The sequence below is a fragment of the Pezoporus flaviventris genome, unplaced genomic scaffold (assembly GCF_033815535.1).
Source record: "Pezoporus flaviventris isolate CSIRO_AGI_PZ_B2104156 unplaced genomic scaffold, CSIRO_AGI_Pfla_v1 ptg000013l, whole genome shotgun sequence".
Taxonomy (NCBI): Eukaryota; Metazoa; Chordata; class Aves; order Psittaciformes; family Psittacidae; genus Pezoporus; species Pezoporus flaviventris.
Window position 1 is genome coordinate 35,642,115 of NW_026892561.1, and position 27,850 is coordinate 35,669,964.

The 27,850-nt window shown below is 42.6% G+C and overlaps 2 protein-coding genes across 4 annotated transcripts; both read right to left on the minus strand.

Moving 5' to 3' along the window:
- Positions 1-3,020: 3,020 nt before the first annotated feature.
- Positions 3,021-11,291, minus strand: SELENOT (selenoprotein T). The gene is made up of 6 exons (XM_061452762.1): positions 11,070-11,291; positions 9,980-10,090; positions 8,694-8,820; positions 7,180-7,267; positions 5,626-5,777; positions 3,021-3,830 (listed from the first exon to the last, which is right to left on the minus strand). The coding sequence occupies exons 1-5, from the start codon at positions 11,207-11,209 to the stop codon at positions 5,653-5,655; spliced, it is 591 nt and encodes a 196-aa protein (XP_061308746.1). The 5' UTR covers positions 11,210-11,291; the 3' UTR covers positions 3,021-3,830; positions 5,626-5,652.
- A 513-nt stretch (positions 11,292-11,804) lies between these two features.
- On the minus strand, positions 11,805-27,845 carry EIF2A (eukaryotic translation initiation factor 2A). Of its 3 annotated transcripts, XM_061452763.1 has the most exons (14): positions 27,712-27,845; positions 24,998-25,067; positions 24,604-24,678; positions 23,059-23,177; positions 21,793-21,892; positions 21,334-21,416; positions 20,031-20,104; positions 19,734-19,878; positions 18,704-18,820; positions 15,751-16,322; positions 14,312-14,425; positions 13,330-13,458; positions 12,336-12,401; positions 11,805-12,252 (listed from the first exon to the last, which is right to left on the minus strand). In XM_061452763.1, exons 1-14 carry the CDS (start codon positions 27,737-27,739, stop codon positions 12,187-12,189), a joined length of 1,758 nt encoding a protein of 585 aa, XP_061308747.1. In that variant the 5' UTR covers positions 27,740-27,845; the 3' UTR covers positions 11,805-12,186. The 3 variants fall into 3 exon arrangements, with proteins under 3 accessions (XP_061308747.1, XP_061308748.1, XP_061308749.1); XM_061452764.1 differs by lacking the exon at positions 18,704-18,820; XM_061452765.1 differs by lacking the exons at positions 11,805-12,252; positions 12,336-12,401 and having other exon boundaries at positions 13,330-13,473.
- Between the last annotated feature and the right edge of the window lie 5 nt (positions 27,846-27,850).

Consider the following 27,850-nt stretch of genomic DNA (forward strand, 5'->3'; position numbering starts at 1 on the left):
TTCCAGGCTGCCATGTACAGCATCTGATACAGGGACCCCTCTCAAGGACAGGGGCACGTGGGGAACGGGGAATGTCAAAGGAACACCTCCTCAGGCCCAGAGCTGCCCTGGCTAGTGCAGAAAACCTTGAAGGCCAGTCTGCCAAGGCCATGAGAGATCAGCACATTGGAGATACCAGGGGAGCAGGGTGATGCTGGGGGAGGGGTTCCTCACTGTCCTGCCTTTTACAGGTTCTCCAAACACATGTAAAATGAGCTTTTACTCAACCACAACACTAGTAGGAAGGTGCACAGCAAATGAGTAAAAAAAAATCCAGTTTATGTAAAATTAGGCTCTGGATAAACATACTATTCTAAATATACAGATTGGGAATTTAAGTCTACCAGTCCAACACAGATATTACTTGCTACTTCACGTTCATGACCAGCATATAAGCTGTGTTAATAGCACTGCTAACACCATGTGGAAGGGGCTCGCACAATGCCACCATAGCCAGGCAGCCACACACAGTGCCTGCCAGCCTCCACCACCTTGAGAAACACCTTGTCCACGGGAGAGGGACAGTGGCGAGACTGCTCCTGTTCACACACAATGGGCTCACCCTGGTCTCATCTGGGTGTGCCAGGCCTGGGAAAGGGCAGAATCTCAACCTTCAGCAAAATAACCAGGGTTTAGATCCACACCAGAGCGTGCAACGCAACTCACTGGTAAAAACTGCCTTCTAGAATTACTGGAGGTGGCACCGGCACACATGCACCCCCAGCTGCCCTCGCCTCCCCATGCCCAGGCAATTCCAGCCTTCCTCAGTAACAGAGCAAGGGACCAACCTCCTGTGCCACAGGGCCCAGGCAGAGCAGCATCCTGTGCCACTCAGCCCATCTCCTGTGGAACTCTGCAGGCTCAGCTGCAGTGGCTTGGGTGACAATCTCTGATTAACTATCTTCTAGATTCTAAACCTTTGATTTAGAAAGATGAAGATCACACATGGGAGTTTAATTTAGACCTGCTATGCCATTTTAAGTCCATTTTCTAGCAGGACTGCATCTGATTTACACCAGCCTGAGCTGAGACTTGAGCACAAATCTCTGCTGCAAATGGCTTACCTGTGATGTCCCGTTTTTCTACACTCACAGTGAGTGGGAAATGAGACCCATTTTTTGTCCTTCTCTAGTCTGCATCCAGACCCGTATCTACCCTTGTGTGTAACAAGCCAAGATCAACAAGCTCGATCCCCTCAGATCTATTATTTAATACCCACTTTACACTGGGTGAAAGCAGTTAAGTGTTCACACAAAGCTAATTTAGATAAATGTGTCTTTACACCTTCATTTTAAAATCACAAAGTAGGACTTTATAGGAAGGAAGAGCAAATAGCTGCAATGTCAGCACCAGGACAACATGAAGGTGTCTGGGCTCCCCGCTGCCCCACAGCAATGCTGGCAGTTGGACCCTCCTCCACTAAAGACAGACATGTTTAGGAAGATGATGCAAGGAGGAGAAACTCTTGCAGCATTACTGAACACACAGAATGTGTGGAGAGACGAGAGCCGCGCACTGAGTATTTCTGGAGGCCGGGAGAGCAGTGAACAGAAGCAGCGTACACTCACTCAGGTCTGTCCTCCCAGACACTGCTCAAAGCAGGCTTCCAGGCTGCAGCTGCCTGTCAGCCAAAAAACTGCCCATCTGGGCTTAAGCTTGATTTCAGGAAACACCAATTTCACACTGGAACCAGTTCTCCTGATTAAAACACCAGATACAGAGTCACCAGTTAGTGTCTGGCAACAGGCTTACCAGAGGGCTGGCAGGTATTGCTGCCTCCAGCAACTGTCAAGGTTCTGTAAGTCCCATTTTACTGTTCCATTTTTCCTAAGTGCTCTACGAATGGCGATGGTGGGCCCTGGACCAGCCCATACACCCAAGCCTGCACTACGCACCCGACAGCCCAAAGCAGTTACAGATACAACCAAGACACTGCCCAGCCTGCGACACCACCCCACGCCAAAAAAAAAACAAAAGGCTTCTGCTGCATTGGAGGCACATTAGCAAAGGTTCTCACACCCTGAACACTCATGCACTGACAAACCACCCGCCCAGGTGGGAGGGAAGGGACAACCGCGGGCAGCCAGCAAAAGGTGAGCAATTATCATCACTAGGGTGACGCTGAGAACAGCTCATGGAAAAATCTTAACCTAGCAACACATCCGTGCACTTATTTGCTTTCTGTCTAATTATTTCCCAGAAGTGCATAATCAGTGAGAAACTAAAACTCTAACCACGCTAGAAAATGTTGGTTAATCTATTTCAGAAGAGAAGGCACGAATTACCTGAAGGGATGATTTCATTGAAGTCAAGCACAGTGGCCTCAAGGCCGCCTTAGCAGCTGCAATGAGCAGCACCTCTGTAACACCTGGCACGGACTCCTCCCTCAGCTGAGTGGACAGAGCTTTGGTTACATACAACATCCCCTACATCAGTCCCTAGAGACTCAGGGAGCGTCAAAAACCATTCCTACCGACCATGGTAGCTGCCTCCGGACTCCCTTCTCATCCAATTTACTGTCCCAACAACGATAATCTCCCTCCCCGTTCAGAGACAATATTTGACATGGTGGGTCCAGGAGGTACTTCCACTGGTTTTACAAGGTGGGTGAAACCCTGTAGCTCAGAACAGGACAAAAACCAGGGTGGGAGGCAAGGCACTGCCAGGACCCAGTTCCAACATGGGTGCCACTGGAGCAGTGGCTCAGCCATCCAGCCTGGAGCACTGCATGGCCCAGAGGTACCCAGGGGTGACCAGGAACTGAGGATCACAGGCTGCAGCCAGTGGCTCATATCCCAGGGAAACTCCCAGCCCCTGCAAGAGAACCACACCAGGACTCGGGTCTAACCCAGCAGCTCCCCATAACAGCAGCACCTGAGCTCCAATTGCAGCTGGGCTTCAGGAGGAAGAGACAAGAGCACTGTGCTCCTTCCAGAACACAGAGGCTGTTAGGGGCTTCAACGGCACAGACACAAGATTAATGACTTCAGAAAGTAGGCTTTTTATGCTTTTTCTTTCAGTTGCAGTTCTAAGAATATCCATCAGTGACTCAAACAAGGTACTTCACACAGTAAATGAGAACTCTTTATTTAAATTAACTTTCCTGGTTTCTATTTAGGACAGTAGAAAGGCCCAGCTGCTCCTCTCTTCAGAATGGTCACAGAAAAACCTCTTGAACTGGCCAACACAATTTAAAGAGCAGTTGACCTTAATTTTTACTGAAGTCACAAAACAATGTAATTACTCTGCAAATAATTTGGTTTATATAATTTAGTATATAATGCACTGTTCAACTCTGCCATATATTCTGAAAAATATACAAACTTGCTTTAACCACATTAGAGATATCTGCCAGAGAGCTGTCACTTAACAGTTTCGGACAACATCAGACACTCCTATAACTCCATTTTAAACTACAAAAAGAACATAAATTCATATAAAATACAACAGATTAAACAAACATTTTTTTCCAAGGAAAAATTAGGTATCAACTCAATCTGCGATCGTGTGAAACATGAATATAAAATAAGTTACAGTTAGTAATGCCTGCATTGCTGAGCTATGAACTGGTCGAATGAAATCTTAAAAAAACTATACAGTATTATTGCACTCCATGACTGTGCAGGACCTGGAAACACGCCAGCACTGAAACAGCTCTTTCATTAAGTTTTTCTCAGGAGGCACAACGCGGCTGCGAGTGAAGCATCCAGTCTGTACTAACAGCGCGCTGTCTTCAGTACAGGCCTTCATGGGTCTGCGCCGCGCTGCCTTTGGAAATTGCCACTTAATGCCTGGAAATGGAGACACAAGGGTTACAGTCAGCAGCCATGCTGGCCCCAGAGAGCAAACTGCCCCCGATGCTGTTGGAACAGAGCAGAGGCAGTTGCTGTATCTTGGGAGAACAGCAGCCAGGCACGCTTCGGGTAAGAAACCTGAACTACCAGCACTGTCCCTTGGGAGGCTGGAACTCATGCCAAGAGAGCAGTCAGCATTTAATTCTGGGGTACCTCCCAGGGATACCATCAGAATGGCTCGTAGTTAGCTTGAACTGACAAGGAAACACTGAAACACAAAGTCACTGAGGTTCACTATCAACCCCTCCTCACCTTTAGTGTTACTTCCTACATGGAAATACAACTGAATGGGTTTTTTGTTGCCATTCTTCTAAACTCATCCCATTAAATTAAATTCTACATAACAACAATCTTAGCATGTTTTGAAAGCTTTAAAGTGACATCAATCTACTCTGCAAAGAACACTAAGACCCTCCAAGTCCATACATGCAGGATGCTGGGCTTCAGCAAGCTCATCTGATAGACAGGACCACCAAACTTTTTAATATTAAATAGTATTTTAAAAATACAAGCCAACTTACTTCATATTTAAGATGACTTTTGCTAAATTACTAGGACAAACCAGACTGAGCTAAACAAACAATGTCTGGAGGACATTGTCTGCAGAAAGCAGAAGTCAACTGTTTCTCATATTCCCTGCACAAGGTAGCACTCTCTCCAAATTGCTCCCCCTACTTCAGGAAGCCTCAGGAGGCTTGGAGCCTGAGCTCTGTAACAGTGAGGGACAACAAAGTCAGCCCTGGGTGCACAGCATGGTTTTCTGCAAGGACCAGGACTGCCTGCAGGGCTCTGATAAAGCCGAGCGTGTCTGGACATACACCTCCCCCGGCTACGTTCTTGTTCACGCAAATACGAACTTGCAGAAGCAAAACCATATTAAACAGAGCTCCAAAGGAACCTGTGCAGGTGTCTGAACAGAGCCAGGTCATTGACTGCTACAGCTGGGACCAACTGATCAGTCTGGTCATCATCAAGGAGATGAGCTGCAGGATGTCAGCTGACTGAAACGGCAGCACAGGGTTGGTCACCTGGGACTGGGGCCTCTGTTGGCAAGGCAAGGCCAGGGAACCCATGTCTCATGCCAAAGCATTCTTGTACAGCAAAAACCTGCAACGCAGCGAACTGATACACTTCTCCCTTCAGTGGTCTCCCAAGGGTCAACTGTCAGGTTTTGCACCAAGACAGTCTTTTTGTAGCACATCAATGTTCCAGAAGAACTGTAAGCTAAACAGGTGACACAGGAACACAGAATTGGTTTGTCATAAAATATGTGAGCATGGATGTGAACCCTCTGCTCCTAACAGACAAGGACTGTTTGCAAAAGGTTAATACAGTACAGTGCATGGTTGGGAGCAAGAAAATATTCTACTTTACTGGGTTGTGCAATTCAATCAGGTTACAAGCTATAGAGAAGTCCTTTGCACAAAACCTGTCTTAAGGCACATAATGCAGACTGTTTTCCAATCTCAGCACAATACTATTCACTAACTTAAGGCCTTCTGCACGCAGCAACCCTTCACCTTCTGCCCAAAGGAACACCAGCTTCCGGTTTTGAACCAGGCAAAACCTCCCACCAAAACAGTAAAAGCACATGCGTCAATTTAAAGTCACTAGAGCTGGATCTCCAGCAAGAGACTTTCAAATGAGCAAATACAGTTTCAACATTCAGTCTGCAACACGTGGTCCCCCACGCCTGAGCCAACATACAACTGGTGACTGGAAGAAGACTTACAAGAAGTTTCAGTGCTGATAAATGGGGCTATGATCGATGATGGGGCATTGACTCCATGTGCACATTGAGCTTCATTTCGTTATCAAGAATTTGTACAAGCTGCTGCATGGAAGGAAGGTGGCCAGACTCTAGCTTAGACCACACCGGAACATCTACCACAAAAGACATAGAAGGGAGAAAAGCACCGTTATACTGACAGAGTCAGAGAACACATGGGGCTAGTTCAAACATAAAATTCAAAAGATCTAGGAAGCTATGCAAATCAGTACTATGGTATACTGAGGAAAATATCCGGATCAACAGCACTCTAAATCCCTGGGTATACTGAATCAGCTAGGAGAGTAAGAGTCTAATGCTTCAGTTTAGGAGTACACCATATGGATTTAGAGGTTCAAAGTATGCATTGACAAAATGCCTAAGAATAGATTAGTGAGTGGCAAAACAGCATACTGAGTTTTTAAACCACTGCTAAATCTCTGTGGGTCTCATTTGTCTTCATCTCACTCTGGCTAACATCGAAGCCTGACCCTCAAAAGTTCTGCTTACCACGATCTGGCTTGGAAGGTTCCACTCAAAACAGCTGCAACCATTATTCCCAACCCCAAATATAAAAGGCAGCAGAGTCCATAAACACTTAAGGGTAAGCACAGGATTCATTTCTGCTGTTCACAAACACTCTCTCAAACCTCCATCACTGCTACAGCACTTCATGAACCTGCACTGAAAAATACCAACTGTCCATAAACCAAAAGCCAGACTGGAACCACAGTGTCCCAAAACACAAACCAGAAACATACAAAAGCCCAGATGTGACTGTTCACCCTGGAAAGACTCTGATGTCAATTCTAAGCTGAGATATAGGACTAAAAGTGCATTGAGTTCAACTACTTTGATGCAATACAGTTTTTTTTAAAAGGTTTTGCAGTATATAATTCAGAAACTACTATATTGAAACGCACTCTGCACAATCATAAATTGAGGTTAAAGCACAGCACATAGAGCTTGAAAAATTCTGTACTCCATCAAGCCTATATAATCTTTACAATTATAAAATTATTTGAAGGCAGAAGGCCCATGAACTCTTAAGCTGAAAAATCAGTATGGTGATTCACTAGTACCGAAATCTGGGAACAGCAATGGATTCAACAGGATTGCAAGGCTAAAACACATTACAAAACAGAACAGGAAAAGCACCTGATTAACTGTAGATTATGCTTCCCTACCTGATCATTTCTTACTTAATGCCCATCACATGCAAAGAAAGAAAATAATACTGTTATTCCAAGTGACCAAGCAAGTCAATTTTTACATAGGTGTTTTAAAATATATGTAACTGACATCTGTATGAACTGCTTTATGACTCCATGATTTTCGTAATTTGTGATACTGCACACCTGAAGTTTCAGAACAGATGGTAATTTCCACATCCCACCACGCTTTGAAATATACCCCTTTTCATAACACCATCCCTCATTCTCCACCCCCCTCCCTAGCTCTCACAGTCTACATGTATACATGCAGCACAACGAGATTCCCTTAAAGTTCTCAGCTCACCATTCAAAGTTATTTCAAATGCACCTGTTGACATACACTGGTTCTCAATCATGTTGCTCAGGAAGAAGACCATCATACAAGCATAAACCTAGGAGAAAGCAGAGAGAATCCCAGGTACTTCAGCCGTGTGAGCCACAGGTTATTTCATTCCCTCCTAACAAATGCTGGCGGTTTACAGGCAAGTTAAGACGTAATCTTCCAGTCACAGACACATCTTCCTTTCATCCTCTTTTCAAAAAGATCGTGTGCATTGCCTTCCCTAGACAGGTATCAGCACTGCTCTGAAAACACTCAACTCAGCTCTGATTCAAACCACATTACATCTTCACACTCCTTCCCTCCACAGATACACGTCCTTTGTAACGGCAAACGTGCAGAAATATGTAGCTACAATGGCATTTGTAGGATTACACACAACTGTTCCTACACATTGCCAGTCACTGTCAGAGTTAACACTCCAGATCAAAGAACCACAGGGAGAGACAAAAAGAGCAGCTCAAGTCAAACTGCATTTGTTCATAAGAACTGTTAACCCTCGAGCATTTTTTCAGCTCATCATGTGGAATTTTCTTTTGTGCACTGGTGCCTCAGGATGATACGATGCAATCTTCAGCAACACAGCACCTCCCTCCGGCACCTTTATAATTCCCTTTTCAGGCATGAGGGCACATTCACAGGGGTTACTGCAATATTGAAGAACCTAGCACAGGAGATCAGTCAATTCCACAGCCAGCCTAGCTGGGTAGTGCATTTGGCCCATTTAATTAAACAGGATACATTACAGCTTCTCTACATTCAAACTAACAGGTTACAGAGACCCGTTGCATTGGGTAGCCCAGTTTTGAGGATCTGTGCACCATTAGCATACATAAAGCAATTATAAATCGCTTTTGCCTAGTAGAACAAATCTGGAATAAGGTCACTATAGATCAGAGCACAACAACATTATTCTGTTAGCATCACCAGTACTGACTCACAGAGATATTCATCCCACAAGGCACAGTCTGTTATGCCCAAGTATGTTCTGCAAAAACACCCACAAAACTGCAACTTCATTTTCCTAACCACCATCTAATTGCATGCTTAATCTATTATGGAGTCTGATGAAAGCACCAACTGCAAAACAGTTGTGAGACAATAGAAAAGGGAAGCTGCAATTTTAACACCAACAATACAGGCTTGAAACTTTACTCTTCTGCCCTGAAAAAATATCTTTTATCATCTCTGTCAGCAATGTTAACCTCAGCTGTCCCTACTGCAACACCATCAACTTGGAAAGAGATGCTGAGAATCAAATCTGGGTCTGTCAAAAATATGAAGCACTACTATTACGAATAATTATGCTACAGTAAAATTCTCCAGTATATTTGGTTACAGAAGCCTAAAGATTCTGTTAAGGCTGCAGTGAACAAAAGTTGTCAGTAAGAATTGTGAAGTACTCCCATAGCACTTTAGAATTAAGTAATTCTAAAATTTGCTTTTCCAAAAATCAAAGAAGGAAGTATACCATTTACCTTATTCTCCTGGCCCCACTGCCAGATGCTTGGAGCTTGCATGCCAAAGAAAGCAAACGGATCCTTGCCAACGATTATTAAGCCTATTAATACTAGTTTGAAGACAGACAGGAAAGATGCTATATGCCTATCAAAAGACAACATATAAAAGTGACTTAGAAGGTTCACAGTTACTACTTCACCACTTCACAGCTGTAATTCACCTAATAGAAGAATTCAGACAGTGTACAATTGGTTTCTAAGAAAATACAAAACTTTTCAAGTAAGGTTATCTCCCGGAGGTGGGGTGTGGATGGCAGAGTATTAAGAAAACATCCCCCCACAAAAAAGCACCACAGCTCACCAAACACACTCATGCTCAGAAGGATACCATTGATACCCTTCTGGTACACCAGGCTTGCAGATGTTTTGGGTTTTCTTCCTCCTAGGCAGACCTCAAGCAAAAATTTGCTTTCAACTTATACTTATCCAAAATGGATGATACATTTAATTTCCTAAAGAAGCTGTCCCATATTAGAGAGACACTAACTTGAGAGTGACATGTACTTCTTCCTCATATTTTCCCAGCAGATGCAGAAAACCCCACAGCTTCTTGCAGGAATCAAACCTCAAGCCAGACAGCAAGTTAACACTGAGGTATTCAATCTTGTAACATTCTCACCACTGTAATTATTACAGTAATTAGCTCAAGAAGCAGTTCAGAAGCTACCACCGTAACTGTGTCATTACTCCTCTATCACATACACAGTGGTTTAAAATAGCAGGAAAAACACTATCTTCATTTTGCCTTTTTCCAAGTTTTTTTGGGCTCCCCCTGCTTCCCAAACTTTACTTAAGGACATCTTGGTAGTCCTTCTGGTGAGGTTAGCAGTCCCATGACTTAGATGTTAAAATCAAACTCTTCCCTCATCTCAAACCTTAACTTATTACAGGAATTAGTCACCAGGTACATAAACATGAGCGACAAATGTGAATTTATATCCAGATACATCATGTGGAAAATTTGAAAAATTCACTGTGGAAAAGTTAATGATATGATTTACTTTAGATTAGGACACGACAGACATCACCATACAGGTATCCCGACAGTAATATCTGTATGGAAAACTAAAGTGGCTACTTGGAATGTAGAACATAACCAAGCTTGTATGCAATCATAATGTGAAAACCCCCTTAGTTTCTATTTTCAATATTATTCAAGTGTAAATGCTCATGTTCACCACTCATCACACTGAGCTCACATACTGGAAAAAAAAGACAATTAGTACTGTTGGTCATTAGCTTACCTATATATAGGTTGAGGAAGGTAGTTCTCCCCTTCAATTCGGATGTCAGGGTACCGCTGGCTAATAACCCGCATGTACTCCTCAAACACCCGCCTGTAGCCTCAGGAGACACTAAACACAGACAGGGATTGTCACTGAAACTGAACTGCTGTGTGTTAAAGTCGCTGCTGAACTGGCAACACCAGTACTTGTGCTGTTCATGAGCCGTTCAGTTTAAAACAAAACTAAACCTCTTCACTCCAATGAAGAAAACTGATCTGCAGCTTAGTTACACATCTGAAAACCTGGCACCTAACCGGGCACTTGGGTTTACACAGGTTTGTTTTCACAGCACAGACACAATGTTCTGGCAAAACCCACTGGGCAAGGAATGATGGGTTTTCCCTGTAGGAAGCTGACACAATCTGGACTCTGGGAACCACAGGGAATGTTCCCGTTCCTTCCCGGCGCAGCAGAGCGTCTGTTCCGGTCCCCAGCAGCTCTGCCCGTCCTCAAAGGACCATGAGGACAGGGTGACAGGCACTGAGGTCTTCGGGGATTTCCACAAACAGGCTACACACCCTAGCACTACCGCACTCCTCCTGCTTGGTCTGGTTCTGAGCAGCCAACACCATCAGTAACGTTCCCAGAATGATGCAAAGGTGTTCGGTCTCCCTGACCGCTGGCAATACTCATCAGAAACCTCCAAAACCTCCTTCATTATAATCTTTGCTAAAGTACCAGTTCCTCCTAAACGCAATCCCAACTCACGGGTTATATGAAAAAGGCCTTAGAAAAAAAAGGGTTTACCGCGGGCCACCGTTTTCCCGGTCGTTTCCCAAGCGCTAACGGTTACAGCCAGCACCCGAGCCCCGCGCGGGACGGCACCGGGAAGAGAAGGCCGGCGCCTGCGGGCCGGTGCCTCCGCCGACCCCTGGTCCCGCCAGCCCGGAACGCGAGGCCGGGCCGACCTAGGGCCCTCCCGCACCCCGCACGAGCGCGGCCGTCCTGTCAGCCGCGTCCCGCCGCCGCGTCGCTGACGGGAAGATGGGGGGAGAGCGACGGGGAGGCGTAGGCCCGGTCCGCGCCGCCATCTTGCCGGGCACCTCACCAGATCTGAAACTTGAGCAGCGGCCCGGTGGCGTAGGCCATGCGCAGCTTCTTGGCCGGCAGGCCGCCGTGCTCCGCCGAACCCCCGCCCGGCCGCGCCGCCAGGGCCAGCAGCAGCAGCAGCAGCAGTACCGCCCGCATGTCGCCTCCGCCCGCTGCCACCGGGAAAGCGCGCCAGCCGCCGCACCAAGGTCACGCGAGCGCCACCAGGCCCCGCGCAGGCGCCGTCTGTCACGTGACGCCCGCGGGCCCGGCCCCGCCCCGCCCGGGGCGCGTCGGAACGCGGTGGTTTGACCCGCTCCGTTTTAATCAGGCAGACGTTACGTGACACCGAGCGCCCACCGCCAACGCTGCACGAGCCGCAGAAGCACGGCGGGCAGCAAGAACGCGGCCCCCGGCGCTCGCTGCTGCCCAGCAGAGGTGCCCGAGTGAGGGGAGCACCAAGAGCGCCGCGCCCGGCCCGCCCCTGACCACCCGCGGCGACAGAGGCCGTCACTGTTGCCCTGCGCGCTCAGCGCTTCAGCCTGAATGGTCATGAGTAAAGAACCAGAGACGGGGGAGTAAGAGTCGGAAGAAAGAAGAACAAAAATCGGAGTAAAAAGGGTGCAAGAGCCCCTAGAGCAGCTGAAGCCTCGTTATCCTTAGCAGGGAATTACTTTTGACAATAATAAAAATCGGCTGTGGTAGCACAGACTCTTTGTTTTAAAACTCTGCACTTGTAACAAAACATAAGTACTTTTATTATTAAATGCTCTTTATTTTTATCTACATCTTTTTAAATATAATAAAGCTATCAAATGGGTAAACCTCATCACTTTCCATCTTCACACCCAGACAAGGAAAAGAAACTAACAGGCTGCTTCTAGGTTTTTCAGGTTTTGAGAACATAATCATGGTTCTGGTTTGAACAATGGCAGAACTGGCTGATATGGTATTTGTTACTCATTTACAGGTTCAGCTGTGCACAAATCTTTAGGAAAGCTTTGTAAAAGGCAAGTGTGCGACAAATCTGTGGACTTTTGCATCCTCAGTCATTTGCTGAAACATTTTATGTGTTCAAGTTAATAAAAGTTAAACTTTGCATGAACTTCGTGTTAACACTGAACTTCCGTGAAGGTTCAAAGGCCCAGTTCTAGGTCTTCCAGTTCCTGAAGCAGAGTAGTTTCTTTCTGAATCTTCTCCAACTAGAACAAAAAAGCACAAGATGTCATAGATGTATGCAACTTATTCAACTTCCATTGTAAAATAAGCTACCTCTTCACAGTACCTGATTCTTCTCTAGCTGTTTGCCAGCAGCTGCTTGTTCTTTCAGCTGCTCAATTGCCTTTAGTTTCTGTAAAACAAAACAAAAAAACCCACACTAACACAAAAATATTGATGAGCCAAGAACAGAAGAAACAGTCTTAGAAGTTCCTGCAATTGCAATTGACTGATTTACCAGGAGGCAGGTCTCTATCTGGAAGGCACATTTCATTTAAGCATCCCCAGATGCTCAATCCAGAATTTCCCACCAAAAAAGGACATTTCTTTCAAGAACAAAACCTAAAGGACAGAAGCACTTCCTAGTTTCTGAAACAAACACCATGCATTATCTCCCTGAAAGGCTAGATCCAAATTCAGAAATACCCCTCCACTATACTATCCCTCTTCACCACACATTTTCCTCAGAAAGCCTGGAATATTAATCCCATCAGAGACCATGAAAAGCTGGAAGGAGACAAAAGGAAAAAAACCCTGATGAGTTATGCAGAAATGGGAGATTCTCTAGCCTGAACCAAACAACTCCCACTCTGAAATTATTTAGTCCAAGAATTTCCAGGATTGGCAGTGAACTTTGGCCTCGCACCATCTAGCAGTTAGGGAAGAAACTGAAACCACACAGCATGGCTCCCTTCTCAGATCCAAAATCCAATACACAGGCAGCCCACACAGCTGCTGTCTGAGCATTAACACCTTTAAGCTACCCCTGCCCCCTGGCTGTGTTAGCTGCAACAGTATTTGTAACAGGAGACTGGAACACTTCTCCATGCACCTGGCTAAGGCTTCTACACTGCCACCTCTGGTAAGGTCATTAGCAGCCCGGCAGGCATTGCCCTCTACTGTTCTACCAGATGGAAAAGTAAAGGAAGCTGATTTACAAATTCAGGGAATTACCATCTACATAAATGCCAAGCTAAAGTCACCTTATAATCAGACTCAATGTTATATACCACCTTTGTAGGAAAATTTACTGTTTTTTAGAAAAAAAGAAATCCCCTTACCTTTTTCAAATTCTTTATCTTCTTGTCAACTTCAGGATCTCCTGATGTAATGGCAGGCACGACACTCCGTGGCGCATTCTGTGATGATGAGGACTGCGTAGAATCTTGGTTTGCATCACCTTTGGCCTCCTACAGACAAACAGACTAAACGCATTACCTAGAAAATACTTCTAATTACAAGGGGACTGAGAAATGTTTTTAGTAATTTTGAGGGATCCATTTAATATTTCTTCTTTCACTAGTTTGCTGCTGTACTCCAAAATTTGTGACTTGCTTCGATATACTGCATTACCTATATACGCTTTCCACAGCGTATATATATGTAACAACTCACATGCTGTTTCTCGTTTAATTTCTACTTCCTTAAGATACCAACTATACACTGCATAAGGAAATGTCAGTTAAGGATGACAGGACAAACACATAAGCAAACATTTTATAAAGTAGACTGGTAGGATATCGTCTCTGAAGCAAAAGGGCTCAAAACCAGTGTAAGAAATTAAAATAGTTTTAAAGAAATTGTTGCTTCCCAAATTTGTAAAAATTTTAAGGCTAATACCAAAAGCTGATTTTTATTTACCTAGCCAAAGAACAGCAAGCGAACAGGTGACACAGAACAGGCTGTCTTGGGTCTACCCTGTTAACATGCCTCAGTCCTGACCTGGTGGGGGACACATCAAAGCAGCAAATCTGTTCTTACGTCTCACCAGCACTGAAAAACACTGCAAACTAAACGAGGGTAAGAAGTCAGAACTAGTTAGTCTTAAGGTTGGTTTCAGCTAACATGCACAGCAACTAACTGAAGCTGTTAATTTTATCCTTTTGTACCTGCTTTAGTCCAATTAAATAGTCTACCACCCTCCTCACAACTTGGCACATGCAAGATGTTGAGGGCTCTCTCTGCCACTAACAGTCACTGCTCTCTGAGATTAACTGTGAAAACTAATTAATGTTATCCTTGAAATAACTACTTCTGCAGTACCTGTTTAGCAGCTTTCTTTGCTTCATGTTTCCTTTGATTTTTGAGAGCTGTTTTAGAGAGTGGCTTATCGCTTCCTGGCTGTGGTTTCATGTTCTGAGGTGGCTCGTCCTCATGCTGCAAGATATGCAAAATTAACAGTTAACAAAACAAGCACTCCATGTTGGCAAGTGTGTTGGTACAAAAAGCCTAACAGCCAACATGCAAACCTACTTAAGTCAGTATTATACTCAAAGATGAATTGTAAAGGAAGAGGAAGGAAAAACAAAGAAAGAAATAAAAGAAGAGGAAAATAAGGTATGACTTTTCAAATAGCAGAAGGCAGTGTGAAAAGGTTTTCAAACTCATCTATTCTCAATTTTGGATGGGACTACCCTGTATATTCTACAGATTTCATGGATTTCTGATGAAATAACAAAATCAGCATGTTTCCTTTTTTTTTGGGGGGGGGGGGGATAAAAATCAGAGGAATAAACTAGCACAAAATGACTGAAGCTTGGCATTTTGATTTTGCTGTCACTAGGAGTTTTGAGTTAAAAAGTTGTCAAGTAAGGAAAAACAGGCTGCTGGGAAGGGTGTGTGAAAAGAAGGGACTGATTAGCCTTTTGGGATATTTTTTTAAAATAACTCAATTTAGCAGATGGACTGTTTTAATGCACATGACAAGACTGCCCATTTGAGAAAACAGAATCATTTTATTTAAACACCTCTTTTCTCTACTACTTCTGTTAGTTGATCATTTGTGAAATCAGACATTAGCACGACTAATCAATTCCTAATAAGCCAAGTAGCACAGGGCTCAAAACAAAAGCTCTCAAAGACTTAAGCATCAAGGGTGCAACTATTGAATGTTATTAGTGGCTACTCAGCCTACTTTGAAAATGTGCAGAAAAGAAGCTAATTAGACAAGTAGGCCATTATACTGAAGCCTATTTAAACTACAGCCTTGCTAGCAAGTAAATCTCTTTCTGGCAAGTAAATTTACCTTAAAAAAAAAAAAACAACAAACAAAAAGGCACAGTTGGAGGCCAGTCAACCACCCGTCTAGCTGAGTTTAGGCTGGTAACGGTAAGCCAGGTCACCCAAATCACAGGCTTCTTCTAATCTTAACTAGAGTGCAGAATTTCACCACAAAACAAATTTGCAGTTTATAGTTCTCCAGTTGTAGAGAGTGTTTTTAAAGTCTGCAAACAACTGTGTAAAAGGACAGTATTTGGACCAAAGAAATTTGCATTTTCTAGCATAGATTCTTGCAAACAGTGAAAAAATTCCAAAGAAGGTTATCAAGAAAACCTCCCATAAAAGAGACAACACTGTTGTCAGGCCAACTGTTCTTCTCACATCTCTAATTAAAAATAGAGACAAATTTGAGGCAAAGTTTCGAAGACAGGCAAAGCAATGAAGCAGAACAGTTTGTTTCATATATGACACTGTCTACTTACGAGCTTGGAACTTGTTACAGGCTTGTTTCTCAGGGCTGGAGGCCTGTATGCTTGGGCAGGCTTTGGCTCAGCACTGGGCAATTCGCTAGGAACTGCTTGATATTTTACTGCTTTTGCTGGGAACACTCCATCTGGGAAGGGCTGCCAGGAAACTTGCCACATTTCTTCATTTGATGAAACTTCATAGTTGTGTAACAGAGAACCAGTGTAGTGCCATATCTTGTACCCATTACTGACACGCAGCCTGGGAGCACACGTCGCTGTTACAATATGTTCGCCGTCAGGACACCAAGCAAAGTATGTGGAATCCGAGGCTACTGGTTTGGAAATGAGTTTATAGTTTTTAACGTCCCACACTTCCATTTGCCCCCTGAGATTCCCAAATCCTGCTAGCACTAGAATGTGTCCATGGGGGCTGTAGTAGGCAGCATTGCGAGGTCCGGTTCCAAAATCAAACACAGGGTCACATTTCAGATTAAAAACTGTTGCTTTGGCAGGCATAAAACCATACACAGCACAGAACTCAACAGAATTAGGGTTCCAAACAACATCATAAATAGGACCATTTTTTGCTAAAGGAAAAGGAAAAAAGGCAGCTGTTGTTAGAGGATTGTATCTTTTCAGTGCATGCAAGAATAAAATCAATAGCAACTTATATCGTGCTTTGCTAAAATGCTGTGATCTAATTATTGACAGTGAAAATGAATTCTGCTGATGACAGAGCTAAAACCAACGTTTTATCTTCTGATAATTACACTTAAAGTGCAGATTTCATGGATTTCTGATGCCTGATTTCATGGATAACTGCAGCCATTCCAAATTAACTTTGCAGGCTCAGCATCAGCACTTCAACAGTACTTTTTTCATGTAAAAAAAAAAATCCTGTATTATTTTCCTTCATTATTCAAGTATGACCTCTCAGGACCTTCTCAAACTGTTCCACTGGAAACCTGCAAACCCAGGACTTTTATACCAGCTGGATACTAGGTCCTCTTTTTCTTATTCTAAGAAATACTGCATAACTCAGCTTTGTAAAACTAAGTAATATTGATATAAGTTATCTTTGGACCATGTTCATGCATGGCACTTTAAAAGAAGATTTTAAAGTAAAAGAGCATACAAAAACTGCTTTTATGCATAATGATTAAAACTTGACATTGTTAGAAGCTATTCTGGCATTTAGAACATATGGGGTTACTGAAGAATGAAGAATTACTGATGGAAACTCATCTGAAATATATAGGTGTAAACAAAAGCCGAAAGTCATTAAACTTTTCATAATCTGGATATCTTTATCTGTATTTCAGATGCCATGTGCATTACTGATAATTCTCAAATCCAGACACCGACCCAAAATATCAACTGACTTAAATCGTACATTCGTGTTGTCATTCTGAGGACTCATTACAGCCCAGTTTCTAAAGATACAATCACACTGTCTGTGGGGTTTTAAGATGGCATTAATCAAATGCAACTGCAGAGACAGAGGTCTGACAGAAAACTCCATTTCTGCACGTTTCATGACAGCAGGCAGCTGTAGAGATGAGGGCAGCTTTATACAGGCTCAATAGCTAAGGGAAAGGCTGCAGCATGAGTATGTATTAGTCAAGACCAAAAAGCCCTCTACAAATGCTGATGTGAAAAAGGCTTCAAAACCGGACCTCAAATGCAAACAGAAGGTACAAATCCACAGGAAATAGGGCACCACGCAGAGTGCCTACCACTTGTTTTTGTTGGTGAAAAATAAAGTTTTACAAAACAGAATCAGTTTAGATGTTTCCTTGAAAAAGAAAAACTAAATGAAATGGAAATTAGTTATAAACTTCCTGTTAAATAAAAACACATTGGAAATAAATAACTTCAAAGGGCAAAGAAGGTTTTAAGGAGCATGTAATTAAACGAAACAACTAGTGTTCTAAATCCAGAAAACTGATCCAGAGAGATTCTAGATACCAAGTTGTAATCCTGATTATTTTTTTCCAGTGAAGTTGGCAACAAAGGGAAATGGTTCACACTACTTGCTACCACAAGTTTTGCTAAGAAAGGCGAAACAGATGTGTTCTTCCAGTTAGCACTATATTCAGGAGAATATGCTCACAATCCCTCTACAGCCACTTAAGCATAGATAGTCTACATCACCCCATCCCCAGTGTTTCACAGCAAACTACTCTTTCCATAATCCCAAACAAACCCAGTGTTCAACATAAACAGCAACATCTTAAGATAATGAAAAGATATCGCCATACAGAAAATTAATGAACGGACTTCCAGTTCAAATAAGATACTGAAATTAAGTGCATCCACTTGCTTCTCTCTAACATGTCATTTTTGTGTGTTGGAACAGTTTCCAAGACACAAAATAAAGGACTTATATTTGGAACTAAATGGTTTTTAAGGTCCCTTCCAACCCAAACCATTCTATGAGTCTACAATTCTATTTTCCAGTATAATTAAAAAAATTGCTCTCACCCCAGTTCCTTGAATAACAGTATCAGTTGCACGTCTAGAAGTGCAGGTAAGATTATTCTGTTTGGTAACTTACCTTTGTGCTCATTTTGGATTCTTATACATTAAGATGCTTCCGTTGTCCAGGGGTTTCCTTAGCAAACATGCACAATCCCCTTCCTGTGCACATGAAAACCCTCCCAAGCAAATTATTTGTACATACTAACTGCAAGTGTGCTCTCTGCCACTGACCTTAAGACAAGCATACCAAAGACAACAAGATAATTCAGCTATTAAAAAACAAAAAAAAACCCAACAAACTCCCATTCCAGAATGGAAAAAAAAAACTAGTCAAGGATTTCTTGTTAAGAGTAGTTCATTATTTTTTTTTTTTAAATTAATTCATTACGCTAATGAGAAAGCCCTCATACATTAAACAAAAGCCGGTAAAGGAATTCTCACTATCAAAAGCTGTAAGACAACACAAAACTGCCCAAGAGATACTTACGCAATTGCACTACTGCACTCTCTCCGTTTGTTGCAATGTAGTGTAGAGTCTGCTCCCCATAGTATGAAGCACCTGTTTTATCAACTTCTGTACTAGCTATTACTAGCACAGCAGTGGCTAACAGCAAAGAGACACAATGACTTCAATACAATTATTGCAAATTATATAAAATATTTCACAAACTACCATGAACAAAGATTCACTTGTTCCAAGCTTGGTTCGATTATTAATTCTAATTAGCTCCTTGCATAACAGTGCTGTTATCATTCTCTTTTGAATTGATTTTTCCTAAATATTAGGAACAGAAAAAAAATCTTCTTTTCTCAGACAAAAGTGTAAGTCTGTTCATTCACCATTCAATTATGGGAAAGTGAACATTCTTTTGCAGCCACAAAAATATATTCATCCGCCTAAGGCAGAAACTGAGCATCCAGATCGGCCCTTAAATAAAATGTTTTATTAACAGCTTTTGTACATGTATCTATTTCACCCAAAGCTGTGTAGCCACTTGTGGTCTCTACGTGTATGTAACACATACCTCCCGGTATTCCAAAGAACATGAGTTAAAGTGTTTTTTACAAAATTATTCTGAAACAGCTCACTCCTAACAAACAGCAAAGCCCACAGAGTACTGTGCAAGTCACCCCAATTGTGATACATCTGCGTACATACTATTATACAGATTAAGAACAGTTTATGCTCTGCTAAAAGCTTATGTTTACTGTCTAAATACAGTCTAATACACCATCACAGAATGAAAAATTAAATTTGAATTTATTACCCAACTACAAATTTACCAACATGTAAAATATTCTCAATACAGAAAATCATGGAAGTCAACACAGGAAGGTTATGAGCACCTCAGGGTATTCAGAACTGTAACTGTAGTGTTATATTAGCATTAACAGCAATCTTCAATACTAATGTACTTCAGCACATGCAAATTAAAAGCAAAAGCCACACAGTAAACAAAGTAATTAAATCCAAAATATGTGGAATATAAAAAAGGTTAAATATACAGCTGTTCTACCTTTTTTGTTCCATAGCATTGTCACCTTATCAGCTTTAAAGAAGCTCTTATTGGCTAGTGCAGACTGCGGGCCACCAAAGTTGGGATACTGGTACAGTCTAACGAATGATGGTGCACCTTTACTGCCTGGAACGTATACTGCAACCTAAAACAAAGCCACAAGACTTTATTGCAGATTATGTTCTTGGTAACACAATGTCTATTCACTCGTACTAGTAGTGAAATCTACTGCACTAAATTCAAGGTGATTTTTTTTAAGAAAACCAAGAAAAAGTTGTGAAAGAACCTCAGAAGTACCTTGGTTGGCTGCGCTCCTGGAGATAATACGAAATCATTCACCTTTTGCAAATGCAGTTTATTTGCAATAGTGTCTGCAAAAAAAAGCCACAGGTGTTAATGACAAAACTTGTTAGCTTGGATTACTTCACTATACCTTTTTATGGGTCTGTATCATGGATAAGAAGAACCAATATATATAAAGGATTTCTTTTACTAGGCAAATAGACATTGCTTTCATGTATTGTTATTTACAAGTCCAACTTGTATCAAGCCTAGGTGTGAAAACCAGTATTTAGTATTTGGAAGTTCAAACAGCAAGGAAGCTTCTGAACCCCAGGTGAACACAGCTCATGTCTTAAGCCAGGCACAGAATTCTTCATCTCGTCTGTGCTGACTTCAGAGGAAGCAGTATCAGTCACATCCAGGTAACATGCACCATCACAGAGCCAAGGGTTTTCCCCTTCAGCTTTACTGGACAATTTTTCCTGAAAGGAAGCATTCATAAAGGCCTGCTCTGTGCTGAACATTGCCCCTTTCCACAGACAACTTATGGGAAATGCATCTCTCAAAATTAAATGAACATCAGCAACCCACCACCTCATTCCAGCACATTCCATGCTTTCCAAGTATAGCTTTGTTAACCTCAGCAGGGCTAATTCTCAGGAAATTGTTATCTCTCACAGGCAGTATTTTTACACAATAATTCTTCTATCAGCTATATATTTAAAAGAAAAAAAAAAACACCAAAACCCAAAACCACACACCACTGCCTCCTGCAGTTTTCTTTTATTCCTTTAAATTTTTGTTCGAATTAATCTTTTATCTTCCTGCTTTTTTCCTCCCTTTCCCTTTTCAACCTCTATTGACTCCAAATATTCTACTTCTAGACATAAACTTTCTTGAAAGTAATGATCTATCCTCATAACTTCGTTTTTGCCATTCATATATTTTCTAATGAACCATTTTTTAACAGTTCATTGACAGAATACACATAACACAAATAAGTAATCACAGATCACATCCTCTATTGACAACATCCTGGACCTTATTAAATAAGAAATAATCCAGAATCAGGCCTCTCTAATTGAAAATTAAACACATTTCATATTAGAGAAGTCTCTGAAAAGATAAACAAGAAGGTGAAAACATACTTCATTAAAACAGAATGATTCTGAATGCCAAATTCAAATAGAATGTAGGCAATATTTAAAATAAAAAGCAAGCAAAATAAGAAATGAGGGAAAAAAAAAGGAAAAAAAGCAACACCCAAAAGAAAATGCATATATGGAATGAAATAAAATGTACAGAAATACTTGCGTACTGAAGTTGTTGTTTTCAAAGAAATGAACTTCATTGTTTACATTCCTGGCACAAATGCTTTCATCATCTGCCCAGCAAGGACACCTACATTTAATGAAAAAAATTAGAAGCACCTAATGATGCTCATCTTTACTAGTATATGACTTTTTTTCCTTCATTTTTACAGTCTAGCAAGTTCAAACATGATCCATGATTCAAAATGACAAATGATACCTGCATGGTAAAAAATACACAGGCAGACTTAGTTATTATCTCCCAGCTTTCTCTGTGGTGCAGAATGATAGTGAATTTATACTAAGAAACAATTGTAACTACATAAAAAAAGATACCTACAAGCACGAATAAGCTAGTAGCAGATGTATTTTAAAATCCAACACCACACTAAAAGCTCTATTTACCAGATCAGATTTTGGAAACCACATTTCTTTGCAAGTAATTAGTATTTGTAAATGTTACTTACCAGTTCTGCATCTTTTTCTGGATGAAAGATTTTAAACACTTCCCAGTTTTCACATCATGAAGTTGTAGGTTGGGCACTCCTGCTGTGCCATCTTTAGCAGCTGCAACAAAAATATGCATTACAGTACAGTGGTCTCTGGAGATTAAACCTGCTTCACCATGATGACATTCCACCTCACAATTCTACAAGCAACTAAGCATGCATAAACCTTTTACAAGAACCATCCTACCCCCTGAAGGACTAAACCGTAAACTGCTAATTGCTTTACCTATTAACATAAGTCTTTCTACCATCTTTCAGTCTGCAGAAAGAACATTTTTAGGTGAAGGGCTTCTACTCCTCATTGTAAGACTAGGAACACCAACACTAGCACAACTTTTGTAATGTATACTTTTTAATCAAAAGCTATTCCTTTGGCAAACAATTAAGCTGTTCTCCCCTCCTACATTTTGTTTTCGTAAGGATGAGATGTATTTTGTTCATCAGGATGAAGTTACAGCTCTATCTGCAAGCCATACAAAATGGTTCTACTGGTTTCAAACTCCCTATACCTTCCTACTTATCTGGATACTACATACAGCCTGCCTATTTCTACCACTGCCCCATAACAGACCTCCTAATGGTTCTCTAACAGTCCACAGTTGGCAACAGTTCTGTCACTTGTGCTGCCCTGTCTTATCGTACAGTCTGTCCCAGATCATGTTCCACGTGCTAGGCCTATGGCCAGCTCCTTCTGTCGGAAGAAGCACTTATACCCTCTATTTCAGACACACAACTTGGATGAGCCTGAGGCTATCTAACTGAGGAGCATATACTCTACAGAGAGGGAGAGGAGGGAATAAAGCCTTCTGGACAATAGAGAGCACTCAAGTCAGCTATGCCTCATCGAGAACATGACTACTATGAGTCAGCTTGCAATCCTCCTTGTCTATAAATGAATATAAACCACTTGAATAGCGTATTGTTAAAACACTCTTTGCACTAAGATCAGCCAGCCATTTTTAGAAATGTTATTTACTTTAATAGAATAATTGTTAGTACATGCACTTAGTTTTAGTGTTTGTAAGAACGGTCGATAGCAGATGCTTTCAGAAGATGGCACCGCTCCCTCCTCCACTATATACTTGATTACCCATATAATTTTCTGTACACTTCCTGTACTGCCAATAAATAAACTGCAGTGATAAATCAGATAATGGAAAGCCTGCGAACCAAATTAAAACATGAAGTTACTGCATGTACTTGTACATCTGGTAAAATACTCACTTGTATAGGCCTGCCACGTTGCCACAACATTATTCTTTGGTGAGAATTGAAGGCAAACTGCCTTTGGAAGATCAAAGGCGCACAGTAACTCACCACTGGTGACATTAACAACATTTACTCTGGAACAAAAAGATGTTATTTCAATAAAACATGCTTAAAATGCTTCATTAATAGCCAAGGTAACTTTCTGCATATAACTCTTCTAGATCTGTCCCAAATTTGGCCAATGTAATGAAGTTAGAAGAGCTTTTTTTCCCCTCCTGCTTTTACTAAATTTTTGCAAGAATACCTTTTAAAACTAGATACCCAACAGGAACTAAGTGAAAGCACTGGTCAAAATATATCACATATTTTTATCTGCAATACTTAAATTCTAAACAAAAGATACATCCCATCCATAGAGTCCATCCACACCTCCACAGTGCTGAAGTTGAGCACAACAGAAATATTCTAATTGAACTGAAACACACATTTATCAATTTTAAAAGCCTTCTATCTATAACAATACATCATTTATGATTTGGTCTTTTTGAGACTGGGGATGAAGGGAGACAGGGACAATAAAGAGCAAAGGTCAGAGAACTGAATAAACAAGGTCAAGCAACATCTCTGAACGCTGTGTATTAAAGATCTGCCACATATGGAATCCAAAGAAACAAAAAAGATCACATCAAGATGCTTCCAAGTCACTGTTGTTCTTGGAAGCTGCATTAGGAGCCTGTTTCTACCATCTCCCTAACTGCTCCCTCTCAGAAATGAAGATGGACAGCCCCCAAAACAAAGAGGTACAGGAAAGATTTGCCATTTGGAATACTCTCACTTAAAGTGTGGGTACCTGGATACACAACCTGGTTGTTTGAAAAACATTCTCCCCCACAAACATTTCCTGGAAATGGATGCTTCCAATTGACAAAAATTAAGTTTTTAATGAAAAATATTTAGGGTTAGGTTTAAATATTTTGCAGAACCAAAAAGAAAAGAGAAAGTAGTGAATCCTACATCTATGTTACCTACTTAAAAGAAAATGGTTATATGAAATAACTAAATACTTTTTTAACCTGTCAGTAAGAATACTGGCATATCAGAAGAAGCCTTATCTTTACAGCAGCAACCCCATGATCCACCCTTACGTAAAGGATTATCTCCAGGGAACTCTCTAATGCACTGGGTCTATAAAAAAGGAACCTTATGTTGTTTGTATGCAAGACGCAGGAATTCTTCATCTTCTGTGAACTTTACCAACAGATTAATCCCAGAAAACGAGGTACTATTGTACTAGGAAATATGAACACAAAAAGAAAACCTAAATAAAGCATATCCAGATTCCACAGGAATGGGTGCATTATAAATATAAGGAAACAGTAAATATTTTATCAAATATTCAGGAAATAAAGCCACTACAGCGAATAATGTAAAAATAAACTGAATTTAAAGCATGTATGCAAACACATAACAGCAACAGTCTTTACACAGACAAGAGTAAATGTGGCACAACTGATCCTGTTTAATGCAAACTAAACAATTAATATAATAAAATGCACCTACTTTTCTCCATTGCACCAGGCAAAGAGGGAACCGTCCTTGCTAAAAGCAACAGCTTTGCAATTTTTTCCAGAGTCCCTAAAGAAGTAAGAATTGCACATTAGGATTCAGAGATACTGCATAAGTTAAGGTATTTTTAACAAAATAAAAACCAACACACCAATTTCCCTGCTGCACTTCTGAGTAGCGCTTTTTAACAGTGCAGACTACTCTGCAGTTGTTCAGTGACCATGAGAAGTCAGGCAAGCATAAAGCCTTCAAAACCATCAATTTTCTAAACTACTACCAGTAAGAAAAAAATCACATTTATACATTTCTCAATTCTACAGTCTACCTTTACTTTTTAGAAAATAATTTCTTTTGTGCAAAAGATAAAAACTAGTGAGAATAACTGTACCTTTGAAAGGCTGTGTTCTCTGTGAAACTAGGTGGCCCATTCACCATATAAAGCCCTTCTGATCCTCTCACTGGAAGAGTGAAAAAATAATTATCATTTCAAATTCAGAGAACTGCCCAAAGCAAAAGTTTTTCCTAATCTATGCACCTTGAGACCTGCACACGCTTTTTCCCTGTTTGCATTTCAAAGTGAGAGAGAGGGTTGTAAGGAAATTTGGAACGCAACATATGCCGAGGCTCCTGGCTTATCCACGGCAGCTGCAGGATTAAAACACAGGACAGATGCATGAAGAGACAGAGCTGAGCTATTGCCCTGGACACCGCTGCTGACACAACAGCAACCAGCCAGCACTTTGCCAGAGCTAAGGACTGAAGCGGGACAACTGCTGCCAGTCCCAGCTTTCCCACACCTGCAGTCATGCAATCAGCTACCTGCTTCGACCAGCAAAGCCCTTCCAGGGCGGCCTTCCCAACGGGGTCAATCCATGAACCAGTTTGTCCCTCTGCAATGGGAGCACAGGTGTCAGTGCAAAGACGGGAGCATAAGCACTGCCAAGGGCAGCAGGGCAGGGCAGGATAGTCCCAAATCAGGTGCATGGTGGAGGGGCCAATGCGGGGGGCACCCCTAGGGCTACCAAGCCCACCCCTGCTTCAGGTGGGGGGCAAAGCATCTCCAGAGAGGGAGATCCAAGGCTTCTCTAGGCAGCCTGCACCCAAGGTCAGTCTCACAGTAAAACAGCTTTTCTTATGTTTAAATGCAATTCCCTGGATGTCAGTTTGAGCCCATTGCCTGTTGTCCCATCACTGGATACCACAAACCAAGAGTCTGGCTTCATCTCACAAGATGACCTCAAACTACAAAAGAGCTGCACCTGCTTAAGGAAGGAGGGTTGGATGACATCTCATCCTGAAATGGCAGATGGTGACAGCTCTCAACCCTGCTGCAGAAAGCACTTTCCTACAGCCTAAAAAGCTGAGAATGCTCCATCGCTGCAAGAGCCACTCGAGCATCCTGCACAATGGAGTTGAAAAGAGCTGCCTCAGTACATTTCAAAGCGAGGATTAGCTGTCTGAACACAGGAACAGCATTTGCCAAAGGAAGATTACGTTGGGCTGGTTTTTTTTGCTGACATTAGGCAAGATTTGCCCTGCTGGTAGTTTCAACATTGAACTTCAACTGGGAAAACAGAAAGCATGAAGGAAATATCAGTATAAACTGCGTTACAGATTTCTTTTTTTTCAGAGCCCTTGCCATTCTTACAGCACTAGAAAACAAGAAATGAAGATGGACTCATGCAAAGCTGTGCAGGTGGGACAGCTGTATATAGACTGTTATATATGGTTGGGTTTTTTTTCAGGTAGTTCTATTACAAGCACATTAGAATTCAGAGTTGAACCATGAAACCGGTAACTATTACACAGGCATTAGCTGCGCTTTATGTGTTTTCTTGGTGTGCTGAGGTGACAATTTTTACTGTCAAACATGACTCAAGAAGCAGGATCAAGAAGCCCAAGCTGCAGGCTCTGCAGCTGTGTTACCTGAATGAAGCACTGTGGCCAGCAGCAGTGCAGCAGGAGGTCTGGGAGCAGAATGTCAGCATGCACAGGCACAGCAACACCTGGGACAACAGTAATGTCTGCCACCAAATGTCCCTATGCTGCACTTTGGAGCTGCCCCTTTAACTGCTGAGGGTCCTTACTCCATCTCTCATAGCACTTTAGAAATTAACAAATGGAAATAATTGTAAGCAGCAGTTTATTATGTGGGAAAATACGGGTTTGATAGGTTTCAAACTTCCACGTGCTCTATAGCCCTTTACATCCCTGGGGGTACAACATACCCCTAACACACCTCAAGGGTATCTTTTAGCCATGCTTTAAATATGACCCACTAGCTTCACTCCCCTGCCCCGAGTCTATTTCCCAGGTCTTTGTCAGGCTGCCAAGAAAAATCAAGATCCAAATTTCAGATCTAAGTTACAGACAGTAGCAAGTAGTCCAAAACCCACCCTGGACAGCTATAGGCCCCTGTCACACCCATGCAAAGATAAATAACGTTGGCGTTTAAAGCTTAGAAAAACAGGAAAATAAAAAAATTAAACCCCTCATGTTATGGGCAACTTCAGAAGTGAAACAAAGAGTAAAGGAAAAAGAACTCTCGAAAGGCACTTTCCCACAAAGCGCAGCGAAGGCGCTTCTGCGAGCTACGAGCTCCACCCGGATGTCGAGCGGTTCAGACCCAGGCAGGCCGCACCCCTTGCCGCCGCGGCCCAGGGCTGGGTCCCGCCCTGTTGCACCCGCCGCCCGGTCCCTCCAGCACAACACCTCCGGGAGTGCCTTCCGTCACAGGCCGCATGAGGCAAGCGACCAAGGCAAAGGAACGAGCACGTTTTAGAAACCCTGGCAGCTCCCCCACGGCAGGGCAGAGGGAGACCCGCGGACGGCCCGGCGGCTGTCCAGCCGACGAACCCACCGGGCCAAAAGACGAGCGTGCCCACGAGGCACTGTCGGCCCCAGGGAGCAGAGCAGGGCCCCCAGTACTCGGGGCCGGGACCAGCCACGCTACAGCAACGCAACCTGGGAAGGGGACCTGCGGGGGACAATGGGCGCCGCGCCCGGCCCGACCCCCGACCATGGAGCCCACTTGCCGCCAGCAACCCCGGCCTCCTCCTCCACCACCACCACCACCACCACCACCACCTGGCCCCGACGCACCTGCCAGCAGGGGCGCAGGAGGCGCCATCTTGGCGCGGCAGGTTTAGGTTTGGCTTCGGCTTCCGCTTCCGGGTGAAATGCGACACGGCCGCCCCAGAGACGTCCACGTCGAGAGGGGCAGGGGCGGGCGGGGGTGAGG

Coding starts and splice junctions, on each gene's coding strand:
- EIF2A (XM_061452763.1), bottom strand. CDS start 27,739: ATGGCGCCTCCTGCGCCCCTGCTGGCAG. Junction 13,459..14,311: donor CAAAGAAAGCTGCTAAACAG/GTACTGCAGAAG, acceptor GTTTGTCTGTAG/GAGGCCAAAGGTGATGCAAA. Junction 12,253..12,335: donor AACAGCTAGAGAAGAATCAG/GTACTGTGAAGA, acceptor TTTTTGTTCTAG/TTGGAGAAGATTCAGAAAGA.